At 37.8% G+C, this 18,731-nt stretch overlaps 1 protein-coding gene across 1 annotated transcript in view; it reads right to left on the bottom strand.

Annotated features, from left to right (window-relative positions):
- GPC5 (glypican 5) overlaps positions 1-18,731 on the bottom strand; it is a 790,871-nt gene that overhangs the window by 499,063 nt on the left and 273,077 nt on the right. Inside the window, exon 3 of the mRNA XM_061133190.1 lies at positions 6,396-7,090. Within this exon, the coding sequence (XP_060989173.1) occupies positions 6,396-7,090 (695 nt within the window). The remainder of the gene's footprint in view (positions 1-6,395; positions 7,091-18,731) is intronic.

Here is an 18,731-nt window from a genome sequence, read left to right as displayed (position 1 = left end):
GGACAACTCTTCCTGGACATCTTTGTCCAGATTTCCCTTTGAAGGACTTTAGGCCTTCACAAGACATTTCATTTTTTTTTTTTTTTTCTTTCTCAGGAACTTAAGTAGAAATAAAGAACCATGGTTATCAGTACTTAATCTAGTAATTCATACCACAGTCTTTTTCAGAAAGGTAAAAATCACAAGTTAATCATGCAACATTTTCAAAGACTTATGAAACAGCTATCCTTAAACTATGCATTTGTTATCTAAGGTGTTCCTAAAAGAAATGCAGACTTACTGTATATAAGGTACCTGAGTCTTGATTGGCCCTAATTACTGCCAATCATTTCAAGAGAGGTTATCAAAAGGCCAAAGTAACCACCCCTCCTCCCATGATGCATAAGGCAGAGGCAAGTCTTCAAAAGAAGAAAGATTCAGATCTAATCAGACATGTAAAGAAAATTCTTACCAGCAGCAGTTAAAATATTATAGAACTATCTCAGTGTATTATAAAATTTGAGTAGACAATCAATGGATAATAGAACTACCTTTTGACTTGCCTCTAGAGAAGGAAATAGCAAACCACTCCAGTATTCTTGCCTGGAGAAGTCCATGGGTTGAGGAGACTGGTGGGCTCTGGTCCATGGGTCACAAAGAGTCACAACTGAGTGACTAACACTTTCACTTGCCTCTAGTCAGAAAATTCTACCTTGTTCAACATCCGAAAAGAACTAAATGGGCCTAGTATTGAGAAGAAAACCCACTAATTATTGCTACGTGCTTTTCTTTTCTTTTTTTTTTAGTGTATCTATTTGTGATTTTTCTGCTACCAATTCTGTAATAGCAAGCTCCCTGTAACTATTTAGCATCCAGAATTAAGTGTGCAAAAACCTTTCAGAGATCTCTATTAACAGACTGATGAGTTGGACCAAATGACTTTCTCATGGTCTAATGAATCTTCCTTTTCTCCTTGCCTTTTCTATTAACTTATAGATTCTTCTATTTCCAGTTAGCCCACTTTCATTGGATTCTGTCTGAGCTGCTTTTTACCCTAGAAACTTCTATCTTCCCCTTTGAATTGTTTCTAATTTAATTCTTATGCCATTGCCTTTTCTCTTGTTACTCCAGTCTTATTTCTCAAAAGAAACAACTCATTTGAACAATTACAATAATCTGACAAATAGTAATTATAAGTTCAACATTAGGTCACCCCATTAGTTAAACAAAAATTAGGAAAAGGTAAACATGATATCTTGTTGAAAACATCATCAGGATATATCAAATGACATTATGCTGGTATTTTCAATGAACTCTTGTCCAGAAGAGTTGAAGAAACAAAACAAAATTTAGTGTTTTACTAGAAATAATCCAGGCTATTATTTTAATTTTCTTTTCAATTTATATATAAAGATATCAATGAGACCTAAAAACACATATCAACTTATTAGGCTTTCATTTTATGGATTCAGATACGTGTAGATGTATAGAGAAGCAGTGATCAGATATCCCTTTTCTCAAAAACATAGTTTAATTAGAGTGTATTAGTGTGTACAATGCAGACACTTAAACTTAATTTTGATAGGTTTTAAAACTGAAGTACGTAGCCATCCTGAAGTAATTTGGATGCAACCAGCTGAAACTCTACTAACGGTGCAAAGGTAAAAGATGTGGAAAACTGGTTTTCTATTTAAAAATACAGAGTGGGAGTTCTATTGTTAAAAATTATGTTTTGGAACCCAGTGCAGGCTTAAAAACACACACTTTTTGTGGCAGCAATTCCCATGATGGTGAATTAGGAGACTCCTAGTTTCCCTGGGAAGGTCCCTCTTCCCACAGAAACACAGAAATGTGCAACTACATACAGCTATTTTAGAAACTAGCTCAGTAACTATTACACATCAAGCAAATGAAAAATTACCCACATGGAAACAGGTAGCACAGGTTGAGACACACACTTGCTATAAACTCCACACTCGACACAGTGCCAGACATTCTAGAGGGGTACCCTCACCCCCAGCTGTGGGGACACAGCATGCCGAAACTTATGAGATGTAGCAAAAGCAGGAAACTTTATAGTGATAAACACTAACATTAAGGAAAAAGAAAGAACTAAAATAAACAACCTAACTTTATACCTCAAATAACAAGATAAAGAACAAACTAAGCCCAACATTACCAGGAAGAAGGGAATAACAAAGATCAGAGCAGAAATAAATGAAATAGAAACCAGAAAAAAACAAGACATCAACAAAATTAAGAGCTAATTTTTGAAAAAGTAGAAAAATGACTAATCTTTAGCTATAACAAGGAAAAAATGAGAGAAGACTAAAGTAAATGAAATTATAAATGAAAGAGGAGATATTACAACTGACACTACAGAAATAGAAAGGACCATAAGAGATTATTATGAAAAATTATAGGCCAACGAATTGAAAGAAATGGATGAATTCCTAGAAATAAAGATCCCACCAAGACCAAGACATGAAAAAATAGAAAACTTGAACAGTACCAATAATGAATAAGGAGATTTAATCAATAATTAAAAACAAAAAAAACCTCTTACCAAAGCCTATAACTAGATGATTTCACTACTGAATTCTTTCAAATATTTAAAGAAGAATTTTATTTTGTCAACTGTATTTCAATAAAGCTGAATAAAAACCTTTTTATTTCTAAAATGGTATAGAATCAACATTCAGTTGAGTTTCTTGGTAACATTTATTCCATTTAGAAAATATTGAAACATTGAAATTAACCCAGATTCTGCATTCTTGTTTCTTTAATAAATTAAAGCACTCAATTATAGTAATGAATAATGTTCTAAATTTAATCAATAGGAAGTATACTTTAAAAATACTGTTTTTATTTACAGAATAAATACATGATTTCCTATCAAGTATCATGCAATCATTTAATCATTTCCTACCAAAAAATATCATTCAGCCATTTCTTCATAATGAAATTATTTTTTATCAAAGAATTAGTAGTTAAAATCATCAATATTAAAACTCATTGTAGACTTCAAAATAATGCTCTCTAAAATTTTAGGTTTTTTTTTTTTTTCCTTCAGGAAAATCTTTACAATTATCTGCTTACATTAAATGCCCATTTAAAACATTTTTTGAATTCTATATCACAGTTTAAGAAAGAGGTGTTCACCTTAAAAGTATTCAAAACATTAGAGAAATAAATAATACATTTATAAAGGATATAACATAATAATAATGAGTAGGCTTTAAACATTTACCATGTAGAAAACCTAAACTCATTTTAATCTCTAAAGAACCCTGTGATGTAGGTAGTTATTGTCCCATTTTACCAAAGAGAGCTTCCCTGGTGGCTCAGACGGTAAAACATCTGCCTACAGTGCGGGAGACCCGGCTTCAGTCCCTGGGTTGGGAAGATCTCCTAGAGAAGGAAATGGCAACCCACTTCATTATTCTTGCCTGGAAAATGCCATGGATGAAGGAACCTGGTAGGCTACAGTCCATGGGGTCGCAAAGAGTCGGACACCACCAAGCGATTTCACTTTTTACCAAAGAGGAAACTCAAGAAAGATTAAATAATCAAGTTCCCAATCTCAGCTAGTAAATGGCAGGAACAGATGGGAAATGCACTCAAAGATTAGGACTTGTGCTTTTAATCTCCATACTTCCATGGCTCTCTGTTAATACTTTATTAGACTTTTGTCTTAATCCCCAATTACCAAATTAAAACATTCTCTTATAAATTAGATTTTGCTCCTTTAATGGTTTTATAAATAGAAGATATTTATGATTTCCTCAGGAAACCAATAATTTTTTTCCAGTTGAAATTCATCCAACAGAAGTAAGATGCATCAGGTACCCCTACAGATTTCTTAAAGTGGATGGATACAAGTATTTACTGAGGACAAGATTTGAAAGTACTAGATCTCAGAGATTGCTCTGGGAATGTGAGAAAGTCATTATTTTCTGGCTCACCAGTAATTTATTTTGAATTTATTAAATTCACTGATGTGTGAACTGGTTATCAAAACTTGATAAACAGCTTATTAATCACTTTGAAGTTGGCAGAAATAAATATTAATGAGTCAATTTTCAAGGAATTTAAAGTCAGTTTCTCCTTCTGTCACTGTAAGTTAAAAAAAGAATCTCAGTTGTTTTATTTGGAAAAGAATCTACAATTCATTAGTAATAACATGTTTTTCAAGATAGTTATAGGGCCATTTATTATATGAAAACAGAATTAATTGCTTAAAAGAAAAGAATGCTCTTTGAAAATCCACCAAGGAGTTTCATATAACAAAAGTGTTGCTTAAAATGTATTTATAGAACACAAGTTTGATGATGATTCTAATCCTTTAAGATAGTAAAGTAACCTGCTTCACCAAGGTTTGATCAGGGTTGGCCCCAGAATTGGAAAAGAGAAAAGCAAATTTCTCAGGAACCGAGTAGTTGCCAATGTCAGAGCCGTATCCTATCGCACTTAAACCATCATTTCCTTCTTTATGCAGGATGAAACAGACTCAGAGTGTTTTAGGAACTTGTTCAGGCCACATGAATAATGAGTAGCAAACTCAGGATTTGAAAACAGGTTGTGTTTGACTCTTCATGATCCCATGGTCTGTAGCACTCCAGGCTCCTCTGTCCATGGAATTCTCCAGGCAAGAATACTGGAGTAGGTTGCTGTTCCCTTCTCCAGGGCATCTTCCGACCCAGGGATCGAACCTAGGTCTCTTGAATTACAGGCAGATTCTTTACCATCTGAGCCCCCAGGGAATTCTGAAAACATGTCTATCTAACTACAAACTTATGTTAGTTTAGCCTTTGAAATTGAAAAAAAAAATTAGATATATAACAACATACAAAATTTTCTACGTGGTAGATTTTAAGGATACGAAAAGGCACTCCAAGGCTCCAAAAGACAAAATAAAAAGAATCTTAAAAATCTGTGTATCTATCTACCTATCTATCTATATATATAAGAAAATTCTGGCCCCAAAAGTTTAGATGGCTTGTCCCAAATTAATAATTCAAATCTGTGCTTCATTTCAGATTTCCTGTACTTGTTTTCCTTCTGGAGATATGCAACATCATAATATTGATATTTTGTTTCCTAGACCTAAATGCTTATTCCTCACTAACTGAAGTACATGAAATCTTAGAAGTCTTTTATTTTGAGCTGGCAAAGTTGCAAAAGTTCTGGTACATGTATGATCTCCCTAAAGCGATGAGAGATTGCAAAACAACCAGGACAACTGTATATGGTTGGGAACTTTGTTGGCTGTGTAAGGATACCCAGGTGAGTGAATCAGGAGTGAGAGCTGAACTCCAGCTCACATGTGACTCTACCTGCAAGTCACATCCACCTAAAGAGGGTACCATTTCTAATTTGCATGAAGGTACCATATTGGCCCATACAGTGCCAGGAGGACCTTGAAAGTTAGGAAGGAAGTGGGGTGTATATGCTTGGACATCAAGGTTTTCATATCCAATTTCTATTGGAAATGAATGAAAGGAACAGACCTACAAAGTCAATAATGAGAGTGTTTATTAATTCAGAAAATAAAGGCCAGGGTGGGGAGATGTATTCTGTTATTGTGAAGGAGCATAATTTTATTTCAAGACAAAATATCTAGGATAAAGAGCAGCAGCATGTTCTACTTCACTGTATGGGATATGAGAACTATTACTAAAGGTGCCTGAGAATATTTCTACAGAATGAGAGAGAAATAGGAAACTCTTATGATTTTATTATTTTGCTTACTAAAGCTTTCCTGGAATAAAACACCATGACGCCAAATACATCATGGTTTAAAAAATCATCACACCATCGCTGTCCCAGGTTCTGGAAAGTCTCCGAAGAAACACTTTCAATAATGAGTCTTCATTTAATGACTATATAACTGGTGCTTTCTATTTCAAAGCTGAATAACTTTGAAAAAGCAGTAATATCCATTTTTAGAGTACCAGGCAGTATACTAGGCAGTATGCCTAAATGATTGCCTATCTTCCCCAAAAAGAATACTCCAAAAGTTATCTGTTACTATTTTCTTCTTGTCAGTGAGAAAACTGAGGCTCAAAGAAGCTAAGGGACCTGAGAATTAATGGAAGAGTGCAGAATCAAAGTTATGCTGGTCCTGATTTTAAAACCAAGCCCTCTTTACCTCACTGAACTAACCCTATAAGAAGGCCACTACTTGGAGGAGAAACTGGTATTTTAGCTAACCAAAATTTTGATGTGTCATGTAAAATATATTTAGAATTGAATATGACAATATGACAACCCATGCATTCTCCTACTGTTTCCTAAAGTATTGTTAAGCTGTCATAATTTAAAGTATATAATGATGTGCTTATAATCCACACACTTTATGTATATAGCTAACTGTTGCACTCTAAGAAAGCAGGAAATTTTGAGTGGATGCTTACCTGTTCTGATAACTTCTGTCCATTAAGGTAAGCCTGCATCACAGCATCATTAACGAGCAGGTGGAAGTTCAGAAGCACGTGTTCAATGTCATAGGTCCCACGCATGGCATCCGACAGCTCTTCCAGTGACTGGATGTACGCATGCCAGTGTGGGTTAAGCTCTGCCACATGTGCCAAGCAGCCTCTCACGACGTTGAGGCAGTACCCCATGCAAGGCTTAGTGAGAGCCAGGCCTTGGCAGTGTGGGCAGTACTGCATTCTCAGCAGGGCTCTGCCACACTCTTTGGAGAAGTGCAGATGGTCTGTGGTATTGATGACTTCAATGCCCAGGTTCAGCGCCTGCAGAAACGTGCGACTGGGCAGCAGCGACCGCCCCATCTGTCCCAGCACTCTTTTGGGAATATTACCAAATGGGCTAATGTCCCGGCGGGCCGTCCGGATGCATTCTGAGTATTCCAGGGAACTGTCAGTCACACCAGGGTTAATGAGATGATTATAGACCAGCAGGAAAAGACTGTCAAAGAATCTGTTGACAAATTCTTCAGGATTAACATCCGCACCAAATAAATAGAGCCCTACATCGGTGAAGAGCTCCTGGGTGGAAGCAGCGGCCTCTAGGGCCATGTTCCTGTAGGTGTTGCAGAAAAGTATGCTGGTGTAATTTTCTGCTTGTCTGATGAGAGTTTCGAGGGTTTCTGTAACAAAAGCAGAAGTAAAGGATGAAAAGGTTCAGTATTCATATTAAAACTGCTCATCCATCTGCTCCACACAGTAAATGAGCTCAATGCAGCAAAACTAACCTAAGGATCTAAATGATCAACCTACTAAGCCCAACTGTGCTTTCCCAGGAAAATGACTGGTGGAAGGCGGGCATCATGCAAAACACACACGTTTTATAGATAGGTATTTCCCAGGATTAAATACAAAAAGTATAGAAATCAAAAAGAAGTTATGGGTAATAGTAATTTCTTTTTAATTTTATTCCTAATTGTTTATAACCCACAAATGATTTAAAAAAAAAGTGTCACTAAGAAAACTATTTCAAATCATGAGTTCAACCTTTACAAAAGAAAATGGCATTAAAATTTGATTCAACATCTACTGTATTTTTTATGGTTTCTCTTTTTTCTTTTTTTTTGAAATGAAAGCTAGTAGATCATAAACTAGTTACAGTAAACAGAGGTTAAATTTCCAAAGGGAAACCTGAACGTCATCAGGCCTACTAGAAGGTTCAAATTAAAAGAAAATAAAGCATTTCATGACTAAACCATCCTTAAAATTGTCAAACCTTGTTAAGAAGTGAGAAAGTCAATTAGTCATATTAATTGATGGAAATAAGTGTGTGACCACCTTCTGAACTGCCTTGTGATCTTTTGTTTTTATCATCTTATCTTCAAAGACTACTGTGGGACATTTTATTATCTTATTTCTTTAATAAATGCTTCCAACTCAATTTCTCCACAGAAAGAATGGAAAATAATTTATCCACAAATTAAAGAAGGCTATAGTAATCAGTAGGGCTTCCCTGGTGGCTCAGAGGTGAAGAATCCACCTGCCAGTGCATGAGATGTGGGTTCAACCCCTGGGTTGGGAAGATCCCCTGGAGAACCCACTGCAGTCTTCTTGCCTCGGAAATCCCATGGACAGAGGAGCCTGATGGGCTACAGTCCATGGGGTCACAGAACATCAGACACAACTTAGTGACTAAAGAGCAGCAGCAGCAGCAGTAGTAATTAGCAAGTAAAAGCTGTATTTCAAAAATGATAGCTTTAGGCAACAGCCAATCACGTTGGATATCCTAGCAATTACATTTCAAAATTAACCTAAATATGATACTAGACTGTGTCAATATATAATTAGCTATAAAATACATCAATAAAATTATCTCCCATAACCACAAAATCTTACGGTAATTTTAAATTAGGTTGTAAAGACCACATCAAACCACTGATATATTACAAAAAGAGATGAAATAACAGTGGAATAAAGTGAAATGATTAAAAAAAAAAGTTACCGAGAGAGCTATTAATGAAGTGAAACTGTGTCATGACTATGCCATAATATCCTAAAAATCAGCAAAAAAAAATTTTTTTTTCTCACAGAGAACACATATAAGACACAATATACTATGTATTCTGATTCTAATTCTGAGATGGATTCATACTGAGTGTGATATATCACACTTGAGTGTGATATATCAAGGTGCAGGCTATAGACTAAATGTTTGTGTCCCCCAAAAACTTTTTATGTTGAAAGTTAATTTCCAATGGAATGGTATTTGGAAGTGGAGGCTTTGGGAAAGTGATTCGGCCTGGGGAGCAGACCCCTAGTGGATGGGGTTAGTGACCCTATACAAGAGACCCCCGAGTGTTCCCTTGCCCCTTCTGCCAAATGAGGGCACAGCCAGAAAATGTCCATTTGTGAACCAGGAAGTAAGCTTTCACCAGACATGGAAACTGCCAGTACCCTGCTAAATTTCTGTTGATAAACCACCCAGTCTATGGTATTCTGCTATAGCAGCTGAAACTGAGACAGTGCCTCTACACTACAATCAAAGGCAAGCAACACTTTCCAAGAAGATGCAACTCTATTACAGCACAGACACTTCAAGCAAGAATTTTTTTCTTTTTTAATTTGATGTTTAATGCACTTTGATAAGCCTCTATTCTATTTTTATGGCAGTTAACATACAAGTGATTAAACAGTAACCTATAACTAGGCAGGACTCCTGTGCTTACCCATGCCTCTCCAGCACCCACTAGAGTATAAACTATGTATAAACTACACACTGTGCATGTGTGCTAAGTCGCTTTAGTCGTGCCTGACTCTGCGACCCTATGGACTGTAGCCGGGCAGGCTCCTGTGTCCCTGGAATTCTCCAAGCAAGCATACTAGAGTGGGTTGCCATGCCCTTCTCCAGGGAATCTTCCCAACCCAGGATCAAACCCACGTCTCCTGCGGCTCCTGCATTGCAGGCAGATTCTTTACTGTCTGAGCCACCACTGAAGGTTTCAATTGAGGTTAGCTACTCTGCCAATTGAGACTGTATTAAACACGAGGTTTTCCAACTGCCCTGATCAGCTGAGTTGCGTGGGGAAACTACAAATCACTGGGTCTCTGCACTGAAATTCGGGAGTCTCTATGTGACAAGCAGCCTTGGTTATTCTTTTGCCTTGACCTGGTTTTGAAACTGCAACTACAGGTTATCTATCACATGTCCTCTCTGCAAGCATTCCACCACAGCAGTCTGACCTCAAGCTGCAATCTCTACCACTACACTGTTTCTAGAGATCCACAGGAGTGAATGTGAAAGGGAAATTAAACCTTTGTAGCTGGAACTAATATAAAACTGCTAAGATTATATTTTTTTCAGTAATACTGGATAATTTTTCTCAGCAATTTATGGCTATGAATAATGAGGCTGCAAATGATTTTATTTACCAAAAACGGTTAAATAGCAATGCTTGCAAATAATTTAAGCTTTTTTAAAAGATAAAATAAGGATAGATGTAAAGAAACCCATATATCATAGTCACCTTCACATGCATTCTACCAGGTTTGCTAAGGCATGTACTCTAGAAGTATGTATTTGTGTTTGATACCTGCCATATGCCCTGTATGGTGAATGTAGACTGCTACCCTAGACAATACAAGTGTTCCATCTGATTTCTGCTAACTCTAAATGATGAACAAACACACAATTTTTTATAAAAAAATTTAAGTAAAAAATAAAACCTTATAAATTCCAGACCCATTAAGTTATAACCTACAATGATTCAGGTATATATGGAATTTATCTTTTCAGTTGCATAATTAGTAGGTTTAGCAAGTTAATTTATTTTATAAAAGCAATATTTGGAATATATTTAATATTTAGGAGCATTCATTCAAAATAAAAATGAATATATTAGTTCTAAATATTGTTTCCTTATAGAACTGCACTATTGGCAATAAACTAAGTTGACTACTGTTTGAGTTAATTAAAAACAAAATTTCTATTAAAAAGTCTACAATCTTTATTTCAGACTGGTTTTCCTCTGATTTATCTTTATTATTTAAACAAAATGACTAAAATCTGGTAAAAAGTTTAAAATCACATTACAGAGAGGAGCTAAGATGACAGAGGAATAGGACAGGGAGACCACTTTCTCCCCCACAAATTCATCAAAAGATCATTTGACCACTGAGCAAACTCCACAAAATAACTTCTGATCGCTAGCAGAGGACATCAGGCACCCAGAAAAGCAGCTTTTGTCTTCAAAAGCAGGTAGGATAAAATAAAAAAGATTAAAAAAGAGACAAAAGAGTTAGGGACGGAGATCTGTCCTGGGAAGGGAGTCCTAATAGAGAAAGTTTCCAAACACCAGGAAACCCTCTCACTGGGCTGGTCTGGGGGGAGTTTTTTAATCTCAGAGAGCAACCTAACCAGGAGGAAATATAAATAAATCCCACAGATTACATGCCTAAAAGCAACTCCCAACAGAAAAGTATCCCAGACACTTGCATCCGCCACCAGCAAGTGGGGGCTGAGCGGAGAGGAGCAGGCACGGTGCTTAGGGTAAGGACCGGGCCTGAATGCTCTGAGGGCAATCGGAGGGAGCTAACGTGAGACAGCAACTTAAACTGGGGGACAGCAAGAGAGAGAGAAAGAGAATTAACGGGGGGGAAAGCCCTAACCGAAGGCACTGCTGGCCATTTGCAGAACAAAGGAAGGACTGAGCAATTCCAGAGAAGAGCTAGTCGGCTGTGGACCGGCCCATCCCCCCACCGGATGCAGGAGGCAGGAGGGAGGGGAAAGGGGCAAACTCGGCCTGAGAGACGGCATCCCCTACCACACTGCAAACAGGCTCCCAGTCTCTAAGCAAAGACGTTGTGAGATTCTGGATGGTTGACATCCGCTGGGAGGGTCGCAGCCAGAGATCAGCTCCCCAGAAGAGAAACAAGGCACACTGGACTTATGCGCGCCTGGAAACTGAAGTGGGCATGGGATGGGGATAAGACACCCTGCACCCGGGGAGAGCGCGCTCGTCAGGCTCCTGGCTGCCTGAGCTGCTCGGACAGGGGAGGCGCAAAACGCAGGCCTAGTCCAGTCTGCATCTTTGTGGAGGACCCGAAAACCTGAACCTGAATGGCTTAGGCCTGAGAAGTGCACGCAACTCAGGGCCCACTCCTTGGAGAGCAACCTGGGGCATGAGCAGTGTAGACAGGGAAAGCACACACGCTGTGAACCGGGGCAAACCCAGTGTGGCCAGAACACTGCGAGTGCTCCCCACACACGCCAGTGACATTTGTCTGCAGCGCCCCTCCCTCCCCACAACACGACTGAACAAGCGAACCTAAACAAGAGACCACCTCCACCCACTTGTGTCAGGGCGGAAATTAGACACTGAAAAGACCTGCAAACAGAAGCCAAATAAACAAAGGGAACTGCTTTAGAAGTGACAGGGGCAACAGCTTAAAATCCCTGTAGTTTGGATGCTAAAAAAAAAAAAAAAATCCCTGTAGTTAACACGGACTACACTGGAAGGGGCCTATAGATATCGAGAAGTGTAAGCTGGAACAAGGAGCTATCGGAAACTGAACTGAACCCACACTCCCCACAACAGCTCCAGAGAAATTCCTAGATATAATTTTACTATTTTTTTTAATTAAAAAAATTTTTTTTCTTTTTTTTTAAAGTCCTCTATCACTCCTCTATTATTCCTTAATTTTCATATTTATAACCCACTATAACTTTGCAAAAAAAAGGATGGGGGACCCTATTTTTAAAGCAAGCTTCATATATATTTCTCAAATTTTCTGTGTTTTTGTTTTTTTTTTCATATTTTATTTTTAAAAGTCTAATCTCTACTCTAGATTTTTAATCTTTGTTCTTCAGTATTTGATATCAAATTTGGACATTTAAGAATCTAACCTTCAGTACCCATTTTTACTCAGGAGTGTGATTACTGGTTTGATTACTCTCCCCCTTTTGACTCTCCTTTTTCTCCCCCAGATCACCTCTATTTCCTCCCTCCACCCTCTCTTTTCAATCCAATTCTGTGACCCTCTGTGGGTGTTCTGGGCTGTGGAGAAAACTTAGGGAACAGAGTACTGTCTCTCTTCTCTTGAATTCCCCCTTTTCTCCTCCTGCTCACTTCTATCTCCTTCCTCCCTCTCCTCTTCTTCATGTAACTCTGTGACCCTCTCTGGGTGTCCCTCACTGTGGAGAATCTTTTCACCATTAACCTAGAAGTTTTATTATCAGTGCTGTATGGAAGGAGAAGTCTTGAGGCTCATGGAAGAATAAGACTGAAATCCAGAGGCAAGAGGCTTAAGCCCAAAACCTGAGAACACCAGAGAACTCCTGACTACAGGGAACATTAAGGAATAAGAGATCATCCAAAAGCCTCCATACCCACACTGAAACCAACCATCACCCAAGAGCCAATAAGTTCCAGAGCAAGACCATACCATGCAAATTCTCCAGCAACGCAGGAACATAGCCCTGAGCATCAATATACAGGCTACCCAAAGTCACACCAAACCCATGGGCCCATCTAAAAACTCACTACTGGACACTCCACTGCACTCCAGAGAGAAGAAACCCAGCTCCACCCACGAGAACACCGACACAAGCTTCCCTAACCAGGAAACCTTGACAAGCCAATCATCCAACCCCACCCACTGGGAGAAACCTCCCAGTGAGAATACAATAAAAGTGAGTGAGAAAAAATAAAAAGGAACCCAGTGAGAAACAATAAAATGGAACCACAGACTACCAGTATACAGAAAGGCCACCACAAACACAGCAATCTAAGTAAGATGAAAAGGCAGAGAAATACCCAGCAGGTAAAGGAACATGAAAAATGCCCACCAAGCCAAACAAAAGAGGAGGAGATAGGGAATCTACCTGAAAAAGAATTTAGAATAATGATAATAAAAATGATCCAAAATCTTGAAAACAAAATGGAGTTACAGATAAATAGCCTGGAGACAAGGATTGAGAAGATGCAAGAAATGTTTAACAAAGACATAGAAGAAATAAAAAAGAGTCAATTAAAAATGAATAATGCAATAAATGAGATCAAAAACACTCTGGAGGGAACCAACAGTAGAATAACGGAGGCAGAAGATAAGATAAGTGAGGTAGAAGATAAAATGGTGGAAATAAATGAAGCAGAGAGGAAAAGAGAAAAAAGAATCAAAAGAAATGAGGACAACCTCAGGGACCTCTGGGACAATGTGAAACGCCCCAACATTTGAATCATAGAAGTCCCAGAAGAAGAAGACAAAAAGAAAGGCCATGAGAAAGTACTCGAGGAGATAATAGCTGAAAACTTCCCTAAAATGGGGAAGGAAATAGTCACACAAGTCCAAGAAAGCCAGAGAGCCCCCAACAGGATAAACCCAAATTGAAACACCCCAAGGCACATATTAATCAAATTCAGTTCAGTCGCTCAGTCGTGTCTGACTCTTTGAGGCCCCATAATGGCAGCACGCCAGGACTCTCTGTCCAAAACCAACTCCTGGAGTTTACTCAAACTCATGTCTATCGAGTCAGTAATGCCATCCAGCCATCTCATCCTCTGTCGTCCCCTTCTCCTCCTGCCCCCAATCCCTCCCACCATCAGGGTCTTTTCCAATGAGTCAAATCTTCGCATGAGGTGGCCAAAGTACTGGAGGTTCAGTTTCAGAATCAGTCCTTCCAAAGAATACCCAGGACTGATCTCTTTTAGGATGGACTGGTTGGATCTCCTTGCAGTCCAACGGACTCTCAAGAGTCTTGTCAAACACCACAGTTCAAAAGCATCAATTAATCAAATTAACAAAGATCAAACACAAAGAATAAATATTAAAAGCAGCAAGGGAGAAACAACAAATAACACACAAGGGGATTCTCATAAGGATAACAGCTGATCTTTCAAGAGAAACTCTTCAGGCCAGAAGGGAGTAGCAGGACATACTTAAAGTAATGAAAGAGAGTAACCTACAACCCAGATTACTGTACCCAGCAAGGATCTCATTCAAATATGAAGGAGAATTCAAAAGCTTTACAGACAAGCAAAAGCTGAGGGAATTCAGCACCACCAAACCAGCTCTTCAACAAATGCTAAAGGATCTTCTCTAGACAGGAAACACAGAAAGGTTGTATGAATGCGAACCCAAAACAACAAAGTAAATGTCAATGGGGCCATACTTATCAATAACTACCTTAAATGTAAATGGGTTGAATGCCCCAGTCAAAAGACAAAGACTGGCTGAATGGATACAAAAGCAAGACCCACATATATGCTGTCTACAAGAGACCCACCTCAAAACAAGGGACACATACAGACTGAAATTGAAGGGCTGGAAAAAAATATTTCACACAGAGACCAAAAGAAAGCAGGAGTCTCAATACTTATATCAGATAAAATAGACTTTAAAATAAAGGATGTGAAAAGAGACAAAGAAGGACACTACATGATGATCAAAGGTTCAATCCAAGAAGAAGATATAACAATTATAAATATATATGTACCCAACATAGGAGCACCGCAATATGTAAGCCAATAGCTAACAAGTATGAAAGGGGAAATTAACAATAACACAATAATAGTGGGAGACTTTAATACCCCACTCAAACCTATGGATATATCAACTAAACACAAAATTAGCAAGGGAACACAAACTTTAAATGACACAATGAACCAGCAAAACCTAACTGATATCTATAGGACATTTCACCCCAGAACAATCAACTTCACCTTTTTCTCAAGTGCACACGGAACCTTCTCCAGAATAGATCACATCCTGAGCCATAAATCTAGCCTTGGTAAATTTAAAAAAAAATGAAATCATTCCAGTCATCTTTGCTGACCACAATGGAGTTAAGACTAGATCTCAATTACAGGAAAAAAAAACTATTAAAAATTCAAACATATGGAGGCTAAATAACACACTTCTGAATAACCAACAAATCATAGAAGAAATCAAAAAAGAAATCAAATATGCATAGAAATGAATGAAAATGAAAACACAACAACCCAAAACCTATGGGACACTGTAAGAGCAGTGCTAAGGGGACGGTTCATAGCAATACAGGCTTACCTCAAGAACCAAGAAAAAAGTCAAATAAATAACCTAACTCTACACCTAAAGCAACTAGAGAAGGGAGAAATTAAAAACCCCAGGGTTAGTAGAAGGAAAGAAATCTTAAAAGTTAGGGCAGAAATAAATGCAAAAGAAACACAAGAGACCATAGCAAAAATCAACAGAGCTAAAAGCTGGTTTTTTGAAAAGGTAAACAAAATTGACAAACTGTTAGCCAAACTCATCAAAAAACAAAGGGAGAAAAACCGAATCAACAAAATTAGAAATGAAAATGGAGACATCACAGCAGACAACACTGAAATACAAAGGATCATAAGAGACTACTACCAGCAGCTCTATGCCAATAAAATGGACAACTTGGAAGAAATGGACAAATTCTTAGAAAAGTATAACTTCCCAAAACTGAACCAGGAAGAAATAGAAGATCTTAACAGACCTATCACAGGCATGGAAATTGAAACTGTAATGAGAAATATTCCAGCAAACAAAAGCCCAGGACCAGATGGCTGCACAGCCGAATTCAACCAAAAATTCAGAGACGAGCTAAAACCTATCTTATTCAAACTCTTCCAGAAATTTGCAGAAGAAGGTAAACTTCGAAGCTCATTTTATGAAGCCACCATCACCCTAATACCAAAACCAGACAAAGATGCCACAAAAAAGGAAAACTACAGGCCAATATCACTGATGAACATAGATGCAAAAATCCTTAACAAAATTCTAGCAAACAGAATCCAACAGCATATTAAAAAGATCATACATCATGACCAAGTGGGCTTTATCCCAGGAATGCAAGGATTCTTTAATATCTGCAAATCAATCAATGTAATATACCACATTAACAAACTGAAAGATAAAAACCATGTGATTATCTCAATAGATGCAGAAAAAGCCTTTGACAAAATTCAACATCCATTTATGATAAAAACTCTCCAGAAAGCAGGAATAGAAGGAGCATACCTCAACATAATAAAAGCTATATATGACAAACCCACAGCAAACATTATCCTCAATGGTAAAAAATTGAAAGCATTTCTCCTAAAATCAGGAACAAGTCAAGGGTGCCCACTCTCACCACTACTATTCATCATAGTTTTGGAAGTGTTGGCCACAGCAATCAGAGTAGAAAAAGAAATAAAATGAATCCAGATAGGAAAAGAAGAAGTAAAACTCTCACTGTTTGCAGATGACATGATCCTCTACATAGAAAACCCTAAAGACTCTACCAGAAAATTATTAGAGCTAATCAATGAATACAGTAATGTTGCAGGATATAAAACTAACACACAAAAATCCCTTTCATTCCTATACACTAACAATGAGAAAACAGAAAGAGAAATTAAGGAAACAATACCATTCACCATTGCAACAAAAAGAATAAAATACTTAGGAGTATATCTACCTAAAGAAACAAAAGACCTATACATAGAAAACTATAAAACACTGATGAAAGAAATCAAAGAGGACACAAACAGATGAAGAAACATACCGTGTTCATGGATTGGAAGAATCAATATTGTCAAAATGACTATACTACCCAAAGCAATCTATAGATTCAATGCAATCCCTATCAAGCTACCAATGGTATTTTTCACAGAACTAGAACAAATAATTTCACAATTTGTATGGAAATACAAAAAAACCTTGAATAGCCAAAGCAATATTGAGAAAGAAGAATGGAACTGGAGGAATCAACCTGCCTGACTTCAGACTATACTACAAAGCCACAGTCATCAAGACAGTATGGTACTGGCACAAAGACAGAAATATAGATCAGTGGAACAGAATAGAAAACCCAGAGATAAATCCACGAACCTATGGACACCTTATCTTTGACAAAGGAGGCAAGAATATACAATGGAAAAAAGACAACCTCTTTAACAAGTGGTGCTGGGAAAACTGGTCAACCACTTATAAAACAATGAAACTAGAACCCTTTCTAACACCATACACAAAAATAAACTCAAAATGGATTAAAGATCTAAATGTAAGACCAGAAACTATAAAACTCCTAGAGGAGAGCATAGGCAAAACACTCTCTGACATAAATCACAGCAGGATCCTCTATGACCCACCTCCAAGCATATTGGAAATAAAAGCAAAACTAAACAAATGGGACCTAATGAAACTTAAAAGCTTTTGCACAACAAAGGAAACTATAACCAAGGTGAAAAGACAGCCCTCAGATTGGGAGAAAATAATAGCAAACGAAGAAACAGACAAAGGATTAATCTCAAAAATATACAAGCAACTCCTGAAGCTCAATTCCAGAAAAATAAATGACCCAATCAAAAAATGGGCCAAAGAACTAAACAGACATTTCTCCAAAGAAGAAATACAGATGGCTAACAAACATATGAAAAGATGCTCAACATCACTCATTATCAGAGAAATGCCAATCAAAACCACAATGAGGTACCATTACACACCAGTCAGGATGGCTGCTATCCAAAAGTCTACAGGTAATAAATGCTGGAGAGGGTGTGGAGAAAAGGGAACCCTCTTACACTGTTGGTGGGAATGCAAACTAGTACAGCCGCTATGGAGAACAGTGTGGAGATACCTTAAAACATTGGAATTAGAACTGCCAGCAATCCCACTCCTGGGCATACACACCAAGGAAACCAGATCTGAAAGAGACACGTGTACCCCAGTGTTCATCACAGCACTGTTTATAATAGCCAGGACATGGAAACAACCTAGATGCCCATCAGCAGACGAATGGATAAGAAAGCTGTGGTACATATACACAATGGAATATTACTCAGCCATTAAAAAGAATACATTTGAGTCAGTTCTAATGAGATGGATGAAACTGGAGCCCATTATACAGAGTGAAGTAAGCCAGAAAAATAAAGACCAATACAGTATACTAACACATATATATGGAATTTTAAAAGATGGTAATGATAACCCTATATGTAGGACAGAAAAAGAGACACAGATGTATAGAACAGACTTTTGGACTCTGTGGGAGAAGGCAAGGGTGGGATGATCTGAGATAATAGCATTGAAACATGTATATTATCAAGGGTGAAACAGATCACCAGCCCAGGTTGGATGCATGAGACAAGTGCAGGGATGCAGGGCTAGTGCACTGGGAAGACCCAGAGGGATGGGATGGGGATGGAGGTAGGACGGGGGATCAGGATGGTGAACACATGTAAATCCATGGCTGATTCATGTCAATATATGGCAAAACCCACTAAAATATTGTAAAATAATTAGTCTCCAACTAATAAAAATAAATGAAAAAATAAA

The sequence above is a fragment of the Dama dama genome, chromosome 30, assembly GCF_033118175.1.
Source record: "Dama dama isolate Ldn47 chromosome 30, ASM3311817v1, whole genome shotgun sequence".
In the NCBI taxonomy this organism is placed as follows: Eukaryota; Metazoa; Chordata; class Mammalia; order Artiodactyla; family Cervidae; genus Dama; species Dama dama.
Note: the sequence above shows the minus strand (reverse complement) of the source record. Positions and strands in the feature narration are given on the sequence as shown.